The following is a 10,245-nucleotide window of genomic DNA, read 5'->3' as shown; positions in this document are numbered from 1 at the left end:
TCTCTGTCAGAGTCCCCTTTTTTTTTTTTTTTTTTTTGGTAACCCCTAGCTGACTACCGGCCCCAGTGCAACTTTCCCCTCTTCTTGGTGATTTCTTTCCACGATCAGCAGGAGGGAAAACACCTTAAAGGAAAAAAGAATGTTAGCGTCACTGGAAACCCCGCTCCTTGGAGAGGCTACCGCAGCTGTTGCTATTATGTTTTCGTATTTGCTGATGCAAACAGGGGAACCTCTCTTATTCCCTGCCCATTACCTGCGGCTGGGGACTGGGAACTTTCCGCGGCAGAGTCCCCAGCAAGCGCCTCGGGACCTGCGGGCTGTTCTTGCTCTCACACTCACACTCACTCCGGCAGCCAAGGCGAGAGTTCTGCCCCGCCCCGCCTGGCTGCCGCGTGACGTAACTACTTGACGGCCACTTTAGCCAATGAACAGTCTCTCGGTGGGTGGTGCTCCTCGGCGATTGGTTGGCAGAATGAGGGCGCTGCGCAAAAACAGAGAAGCCGAGCGCTCGGAGCTCAGAAACTGCCAGCCGAGATCACAAGCATTGGGGCTGAAGCAGGAGGCAGGATGGACTGAGAGGAGAAGAGGCAGGTTAGAGGGAGAGAGGCTTGCAAAGGGAACAGCAGAAAAGAAATCGCTGGTTGTGTTCACAGCAAAGCGAGAGCCAGTGGAGTTGAGGACAGACACAAGACTATGAAAGCCAAGAAATGCAAAGAGAAGCAGAGGGAAGAAAATGACAAGAGGAACGTCCATCCGGAGAAATGAAGAGAATGAAAGTTTTATGCTGCAGAACGGCTCCGTGTTTTTCCAGCACAAAATTCTCTCGCTGTCTTTAAGCCCGCTCGCGTTTGCCAGCCGTTGATATCAAGAGGCATGTTCAGTGGTGCCGGCAGCATCTCCTCTTCCTTCTTTTCCTCTTCATCTTCCTCCTCCTCCTCTTCTTCCTCCTCCACATTCTCCTCCCATCAGCAAGAAGACAAACCTAGGACAGTCTTGAAATATCGAAATTTCCTCCTTGGGATTTGCCAGCGCCGCGTTGCGCCAACACTGTCGGAATAAAGGAGGCTGACTATTGTATGATCGTTATTTTATTAATTGGTCAGTGGGAAGATTACGCCTGAGCATAGGGGACATCTGTCACCCTTTCTGCGCTAAGATTGAAAAATGAGACTGGATTTGGAGACGCTCTAAAATGAAGCAAAAGGAATAAACATTTTAAGACAGCCACAGAAGCCCCCCCCCCCCCTCACGCAGCACACTTTTATTTATATTTTTTTAGATTTTTTTTTGTGGTTGGGGGAGGTGATCGGGTGGCTGGCTAGCTACGGGGGAGCTGCTTCCTTTCCTTTTGGAAATGATTATGCTGTTATTCTTTGCTTTGCTCTGGATGGTGGACGGAGTCTTTTCCCAGCTTCATTATACTGTGCAGGAGGAACAGGAACATGGCACTTTCGTGGGGAATATCGCTGAAGACCTGGGCTTGGACATTACAAAACTTTCAGCTCGCAGGTTTCAGACGGTGGCCAACTCACGGACCCCTTACTTGGACCTCAATCTGGAAACCGGGGTTCTGTACGTAAACGAAAAGATAGATCGCGAGCAGATCTGCAAGCAGAGCCCCTCTTGTGTCCTGCACCTGGAGGTCTTTCTGGAGAACCCGCTGGAGCTGTTCCGAGTGGAGATCGAAGTGCTGGACATCAATGACAACCCTCCCTCCTTCCCAGAGCCCGACCTGACAGTGGAGATCTCAGAGAGCGCCACGCCAGGCACCCGCTTTCCCTTGGAGAGCGCCTTCGACCCAGACGTGGGGACCAACTCCTTGCGAGACTACGAGATAACCCCAAATAGCTATTTCTCGCTAGACGTACAGACCCAGGGAGATGGCAACCGATTCGCCGAGCTGGTCCTGGAGAAGCCGCTGGACCGAGAACAGCAAGCGGTGCACCGCTACGTGCTGACCGCGGTGGACGGGGGAGGAGGGGGAGGAGGAGGGGAAGGAGGGGGAGGCGGTGGGGGAGCCGGCCTGCCCCCCCAGCAGCAGCGTACTGGCACGGCCTTGCTCACCATCCGAGTGCTCGACTCCAACGACAATGTGCCCGCCTTTGACCAACCCGTCTACACTGTTTCCCTACCAGAGAATTCTCCCCCTGGCACGCTAGTGATCCAGCTTAATGCCACCGACCCTGATGAAGGCCAGAACGGCGAGGTCGTGTACTCCTTCAGTAGTCACATCTCGCCCAGGGCTCGGGAGCTCTTTGGACTGTCGCCGCGCACCGGCCGGCTGGAGGTGAGTGGCGAGCTAGACTATGAAGAGAGCCCAGTGTACCAGGTGTATGTCCAAGCTAAGGACTTGGGTCCCAATGCTGTGCCTGCGCACTGCAAGGTTCTGGTGAAAGTGCTGGATGCCAACGACAACGCGCCAGAGATCAGCTTCAGCACAGTGAAAGAGGCGGTGAGCGAGGGTGCGGCCCCTGGCACGGTGGTGGCTCTGTTCAGCGTGACCGATCGGGACTCAGAGGAGAATGGGCAGGTGCAGTGCGAGCTGCTGGGAGACGTGCCGTTCCGCCTCAAGTCTTCCTTCAAGAATTATTACACTATCGTGACTGAAGCCCCCTTGGACCGAGAGGCTGGGGACTCTTACACCCTGACCGTGGTGGCCCGCGACCGGGGCGAGCCTGCACTCTCCACCAGTAAGTCGATCCAGGTCCAAGTGTCAGATGTGAATGACAATGCGCCGCGCTTCAGCCAGCCGGTCTACGACGTGTATGTGACAGAAAACAATGTGCCGGGTGCCTACATTTACGCGGTGAGCGCCACGGACCGAGACGAAGGGGCCAATGCAAAATTAACCTACTCTATCTTAGAGTGCCAGATCCAGGGAATGAGTGTCTTCACCTACGTGTCCATCAACTCAGACAACGGCTACTTGTATGCCCTGAGATCCTTCGACTATGAGCAGATCAAGGACTTCAGCTTTCAAGTGGAAGCCCGGGACGCCGGCAGTCCCCAGGCGCTGGCCGGCAACGCCACGGTCAACATCTTGATAGTGGATCAGAATGACAACGCCCCCGCCATCGTGGCGCCCCTTCCGGGGCGCAATGGGACTCCAGCCCGAGAGGTGCTGCCGCGCTCTGCTGAACCCGGCTACCTGCTCACTCGTGTGGCCGCAGTGGACGCGGACGACGGCGAGAATGCCAGGCTCACCTACAGCATAGTGCGGGGCAACGAAATGAACCTATTCCGACTGGACTGGCGCACCGGAGAGCTCCGCACCGCGCGCCGGGTTCCAGCCAAGCGCGACCCCCAGCGGCCTTATGAGCTGGTGATCGAGGTGCGCGACCACGGGCAGCCGCCCCTGTCCTCTACAGCCACCCTAGTGGTTCAGCTGGTGGATGGAGCCGTGGAGCCCCAGGGCGGGGGCGGGGGTGGTGGAGGAGGGTCCGGGGAACACTTGCGCCCCAGCCGCTCTGGCGGCGGGGAAACTTCACTGGACCTCACTCTCATCCTCATCATCGCACTGGGCTCGGTATCCTTCATCTTCCTGCTGGCCATGATCGTGTTGGCCGTGCGCTGTCAAAAAGAGAAAAAACTCAACATCTACACGTGTCTCGCGAGTGATTGCTGCCTCTGCTGCTGCTGCTGCGGCAATGGGGGCTCCACCTGCTGCGGCCGCCAAGCCCGGGCACGCAAGAAGAAACTCAGCAAGTCAGACATCATGTTGGTGCAGAGCGCCAATGTCCCCAGCAACCCGGCCCAGGTGCCGGTAGAGGAGTCCGGAGGCTTCGGTTCCCATCACCACAATCAGAACTATTGCTATCAGGTCTGCCTCACCCCGGAGTCCGCCAAGACCGACCTGATGTTCCTGAAGCCCTGCAGCCCTTCCCGGAGTACAGATGCTGAACACAATCCCTGTGGAGCCATCGTCACCGGGTACAGCGACCAGCAACCAGACATCATTTCCAACGGAAGCATTTTGTCCAACGAGGTAAGGCTGAAGCGAAAGAACCACCATCTCTCATCTCCTCCATCAGAAAGCCTCCTTTAGCCCGGCCCTGCATCTCTTCTGGGGCACTGTGTATTTAAAGGTGTTAGCATGTTTGTGTGGCTGTGGGAAGGAGAGGATATGGGAGTCACCTTTTCTCACCTCTTGTTGTATATCCTAACTTCTGTGTTGTTCCTGACTGCGCTCCACCCCTTTGATTTTTATTTTCATCCCTCCCCCCCTCACCTCCTTTCCTTCTTTGCAACCTCGGAGCTTTCTCCTCCCTCTACTATATTTAAGGCCCTGCCTTCTTTGAAACCTGGGGGGGGGGGGGGGAGATACACTAGAAAAAGCTTGGAGGGAAAGGGAAGTGTGGGGGAGGGGCCTATCACTGACAAAGGTCTTTTTCTCTTTGCATCTGTCCCAGGCGTTAATAAAGTTGCTTCCATTTTGCTTTGTTTATTGCTGTTTTCAGTCGCGTGTACCAGTGAGCGATAGATTGTTTAACTTTTATATGGTTGCCTAAATTGGATTGCATGTTTAGTGATCAGTTCCTTCTCTGAAAAAAAAGAAAAAAGAAAAATATAAACACACACGCGCGCACACACAACCATCAAGTCAATTCTGCTCTGTACAGCTTTAACACAAGCTCTTGAAGGCAAATGCCCACACAGTGTGAATTTGAATGAAGTTCCTTTGGCACAGAACCCTGTAAGAGTAAACCTAACAGAAAGCTTGAACAATTGTCTTAAATGTATCGGTTCAGTAATAATTACTTCCTTGCCACTTTTTGTTTGGTTTGGTTTTTTTGAAGGAATTGCCTACTGTTGACTTCTTACTTCATCAAAGAATTTGGCATGTCAATTCCAATTTCTCTTTAAGAGATAAAGAAATAGTGGCAAAGATGGAGGGTGGGCAGTGGGGAGAGCCTTGTAAACTAAAGTTTGGACTAAGAAGGTGTGTGGGCCTCTGGAGGGAAGATGGAGCAGTTACTGACAGTCTCTCTTGGCATCTCCTTATTCTGAGTCTCAGATATAATTCATTGACTTTCACAAATATTTGTATAGCTTACTTGTATCCTAAATACCTTTGGAAAATAAACAACAAAATAATTTGAGAAAATATCCAAACCTTCTCTTATTGAGCGTGCTGTTTTCTTCCTGTGTCCATCGTATCCACTCAAACACGGTGTAGACCATTGAAAGACAAAATGCAGACTACCATTAGGGTAATTTTATGGTAGACACAACAGTTTATTAAGCCTGTATAAGGGTTTTGTTTGCTTATTTTGATTTTTGCATTCTCCTTTTAAATAAGACACATTTACTGTGAGCTAATAAGTCTATTAAAAAAAACATTACACCTGAATTAAAGAAATCAAGATGCAAATGTCTCTACACATTTCTCCTGTCCCTAGGCAGCAATCATCAGGCTGTGGTCTTAAGAAAACCTTAAAATTCCTTAAAATACGCACAGTATATACATGTGCCTAATTCCAATACAGTTCTTATTCTCAGAAGCAGGATGGTCATTGTTCCCTCTGAATTTTAGTGCTTTTTATTTATTTATTCTTTTCCTAGAATAAACACCAGCGAGCAGAGCTCAGCTATCTAGTTGACAGACCTCGCCGAGTTAACAGGTATGAACTATTTTCATTCCTTGGTTTTGTGCGTGGACAGTTTCCTACCTAGTATAAGGAGGAAGTGGGTTCCTGGTGTTTCACATGAAAAGACACAATGTAGAAAAAAATTTAAACTGAGGCAGGGCATGACTCCTGTATATAATTTATCTGCCTCTGTAAGGTTCTATATTTTTTCATTTATGTAAAAACTATGAAATACTTTTCCAGCTTCCATGACTTATATCTTATTAAAAAGGACATGGATATGTACTTAGCTCCAGTCATAGAATAATGCCCAAACTTCATATGTTTCATGTTGCAATGACTGTGAAGGCTCTGTTTTTAGGGACTTATATTTAAGTGGCAAAAATGAGCTTCATGTGGAAATTCCAAGAATCTGCAGCACACATCAGTGACCATGTGGTGGCAGAAGAATGTTTTCTGTGTGTGTTCACCTTTTTTTTTTTTTTAATTCTAAAATTCTCCTTTTTATGTTTCTAGTTCTGCATTCCAGGAAGCTGACATAGTAAGCTCTAAGGACAGTGGTCATGGAGACAGTGAACAGGGGGACAGTGACCATGATGTCACCAACCGTGGCCAGTCAGCTGGTAAGTGTGATCAAAGAGCAATCTAAATACCCATCATATCGCTGTTATTTTTAAAATAAATCTCCAGTGGATGATAGGTTAGGTGATGGTCTTCTATTTGTCAGTGTACGCTTAAAGGAAGGTTGTGAAAAGTCTTACATCTCCTTGGAGTGTTGAGGTTAGGAATTAGTTGACCAGTGCCTCATGCCTGGTCCTAGAATCTAAACACCATGCTTTCCAGAGAAAAGTATTTTTCATACAAAATATCACTTGAGAAGGGGTTGATGTTGAAAGTCACAAAAGGGGTTGAAAGTCTAGTTTACAGTCTTGATGTGTCTGGGCTTCAGAATATTAGTAATAGGCATTTGATAATTAGTGTTGTCAAAGCATCTTTGATCTCCTTCTGTTTGAACAAGTATCAAAATCTGAACTCAAGCATTTGTCCATCTGGACTAACTAATGGTCAAAGGTGGCAGTTGGAATACAATGTAACTTTTATATGGCATTTTACTTCAAATTTCAAGTATGAGTTTGTTCTTTAATGGTGTGTAAGATCTAATACTAATTACCAATACTAAAAGAACCTATAAGAAATAAACTATGTACCTTAAGATGAAATAAAATCATTTGCATTTTTCTACTTCCATATGGATTTCATCCATGAAAGATGTTTACTGAATTCTTCCTAATTCTGTGTTTATTTGAAACAGGAGGAAATGGGAAAGTCTGAGAAATTCTTGAAATAAAGATGTCTATCACTGGGTTACCTCTGGGTGACACTTATTTTTCTTGAGACTTGCCTTTGATTTATTCCATAAAGTGATGAGTTTGAATTTTTAAGGTACTATTAGTCCTTGAGAGTATTCGTTCCTTCACACACTTGGTAGCCCTGGGAATGGCAGTGAGGCACTGTGTCAAAGGGCAGTGCACACCCAGTAGGGCCTGGCAGCAGAGGTTGCTACAAGCTTCTCAGTTGGCTAATGTGTGCTCTATCTGTGGCTGCTTAGTCTTGGGAAACCCAGGCAGGAGGAAAGGGGAAAAAAGGCTGCTCAAGGGTCTCTTTATATTGCTGCAAGTCATTAATATGCAGACCTAATGAGACTTGAGAACTGCCAAGAATCCCCGGAGGTCCCTGCCCCTTGCGAGCCTTCACGCTAAGTGAACAGAGCATCTATTTAGTGTCTGGGATCCTGACAACAAACCAGATCTTGCCAGCAGTTTATATGTGAGTACAAAGTCCCTTTCATGTTTGCCCTATATGTGGTATATGATTTATTGTTATTATTTAAAAACTGTACATTTAGAACTATTGGTTTCTATTGTCCAAAAGTTTCTAATTTAACCTCAGCCTCTTACAACAAAAGCTTTGGCATATGAAAACTGCTACATGTTTCTTTGCATATATTTTATTTCTTTCCCACCCACTCCTTTTGTGGTTTTCTTTCTTTTCCTTTAAGTAGCACCCCAGTCCCAGTGAGCATTTTAGTTCGCCTAGTCACTTAAGAAATACAAAATGAGCCTAATAATCTATGCAAAGGAAAAGGAATGAATAAAAGTTCTCAAGAAAGGCTAGATTTGTTACATAGATATTCCTGGTAGCCTGTCTTCATGAGAACTATTTTATTTCACAGAACAGTATTACTACTTTGTTGATGATTCTTTCAAAGAATTTGGGATTTTAGAGACTTTTAAGGACCATTAAAATGCTAAAATGTGTTCAGCAACACATTTTAAATAGGCAAGGCAGTGTTTAGTTTTCATTCTCTAAGTGCTGAACTTTTTGCCCCTATATCTAAGTTGTTAAAAGTGTAAAAGTGATATAGAATTACCACTCCATTTATGCAGCTCAGTGGTAACAGGGTAGACAAAATGCACTGGGCACAATAATTGCTGTTTTGCAGTTATAAGAAAGCACTTACACTGAGAAGTAATTGCACCTTTGTGTTGAATTGATCAGTTGTAATATGCTTAATTTTATAGTAAGAAGTATTCTGGGTCTTTAGAAAGTAAAATCTGAATGCATAAAATTAAAATGTCTTTTACTAAGTGATGTTTTGCAACCCATATTAATGTTTTGTATTATAAGCCTCACAGTGAGTATTTCAGAAGTTGAAGTTGTTAGGTGAAAATGTAAAATGAATGGAGTGAAAGTGGAAAGAGAAGAGATCCTGATTTCTCCCCTGAGCTGGTGTCTCTTCCCAGCGCACAATGTGGCCTACTGTTTCACCTGTTCAATTTGTCTAACTTTTTTTATTCCTTCAATTTTTTTCCATGATAACCTTACCTTATACTTACTTATCTGCACATGACACCTATCCCTCTTTGGATTTTTTCCAGATGTTGTCCTTTATTGTTCATCTTCTTGCTTCCCTGTTATCTAAGCCTGCAGCAGTCCCAAACCTTCACAGAAAGGCTGCTGACATGAAAGCAGCTGCAGGGAATCACATGAGCTTTCTCAGTTGGCCACTGCACCTGGCTCCGTACACAGAATTATTGGGCTTGACCACTGCTCTGTGGCACTTTGCTTTCTATAGCCTTGTCAAGGTGCTTTCCATTTTTTTTTTCAGTGCACTATTGATGTATCGGTTAGATATGGCAGAGGTCCAGGAAGATGTAGTAAAGGCCTGCAAAAGCCGTCACAAGAGGGAAAACTGATTAACCACAGCTAAAGGGCTAAAAAGTAGATTTAAAAAAAAATCCCAGCTTATTTAGTAAGTCAAAATATTAAAGCATTTAATTTAATGTCTTAGAATAAAGATATAATATCTTAGTTATGATTTTAAATATTAATGTCATTGAGGTATATTTTGTTGTAAGAAACGGGTCTTTCTTACACAAATCTATTTTGTTGTAAGAAACTGGTCTTCATTAAGTGTCTAGGCTATAAAAATACTATATGTTATAAATATATTTTCATGCCTTTCTCAAAAGATATGCTAAAAGGAGAATCCTAGTAACACAGCCACTTTTAACAATTAAAAATTGCCAGCTTTGTCTCACATGTTTTTTGTTAAAAAATTAAGATGTTTATCATCATGCATGGCAAACTATTGAATATGATTTAAAAATAGAATAACTAAAATTATCGATATTTTAAAGATAATAGGTAAAGTATATCATTTAACCATTGGAAGATAACAACATCTACCAGAGAATTCTTAATTTTCATGAACTACAAATATCTTTGCTTAATTTCAGTAAGATCTCAAATGTTGCCAAATAAATCTTTACTTATAAAATAAAGAGAATTCACTCCAGTTGTTTACAAAAATTTGTTCAAGTTTCTCATGAATCTGTGAGATATATTTTGATAACGTGAGGATGCTTATAATTGGAAAATATACAGAAGTCCATATACTGAAAGAAAGTGGACAAAGCTATGTGCATTGTGAAAGGTGATAGGACAAACGAAAATTTTGATGTGCATTTTTTTATTTACTAATGTTAGTTATAATGATAAATATCTGGCCCTGACATGTTCTTATATAGTTAATATCCACAAAATACTTTAAGATACTTAGAAAGATGGCTAGAAATTTTCTCAAAAAATGAGGCTTGTTTTTTTTAAATTTGTCTTGTCACACATACTGAAGGTTTGATTAGAAAGAATATCATTTTGATAGGAACACATATTGACTATACTTCTAATTTTCTTAAGCATAACAGTTCTCAGCAAAATCATCTACTGCTATTAACTAAAGTATAAATACGTGCACCTTAAAAATTTATCTAAATCTATCTTCGTAAAACAGGCCCTCTCTCATATCAGCTGTCATAATTGTGAAATAGCTTATTCCTGAGGACTGGAAAGAAATGATTGGAAATAATGATTGCAAGTGAAAGTAAATATTTTAAGACATTTAGTGTTTGTCCTCAATAGTACTTGAATACTGAACAGTAAACAAATACTAAGTAGTATTTTAAAAGTTTGTCTTGTGTTTTTCATGTTTGTACACATAAAATAGGTTTATTTGTAAATGTATTCCATAGAGAAAATAATAAGTTAAACTTACTAAATTTTGGGCCTTCAATCTGAGCCATGAGAACTAGTAAAA

General features: G+C 43.9%; 1 protein-coding gene across 2 annotated transcripts in view; it reads left to right on the top strand.

The window, feature by feature from the left end:
- The first annotated feature begins 1,354 nt into the window (after window positions 1-1,354).
- Pcdh10 (protocadherin 10) overlaps window positions 1,355-10,245 on the top strand; it is a 56,378-nt gene continuing 47,487 nt past the window's right edge. For both annotated transcript variants that reach the window (XM_052178734.1, XM_052178735.1), the window contains exons 1-3: window positions 1,355-3,985; window positions 5,563-5,621; window positions 6,105-6,211. In XM_052178734.1, the coding sequence (XP_052034694.1) occupies window positions 1,355-3,985; window positions 5,563-5,621; window positions 6,105-6,211 (2,797 nt within the window). The remainder of the gene's footprint in view (window positions 3,986-5,562; window positions 5,622-6,104; window positions 6,212-10,245) is intronic.

The sequence above is a fragment of the Apodemus sylvaticus genome, chromosome 4 (genome assembly GCF_947179515.1).
Source record: "Apodemus sylvaticus chromosome 4, mApoSyl1.1, whole genome shotgun sequence".
Classification (NCBI taxonomy): domain Eukaryota; kingdom Metazoa; phylum Chordata; class Mammalia; order Rodentia; family Muridae; genus Apodemus; species Apodemus sylvaticus.
This window is presented reverse-complemented; position numbering and strand designations above follow the sequence as displayed.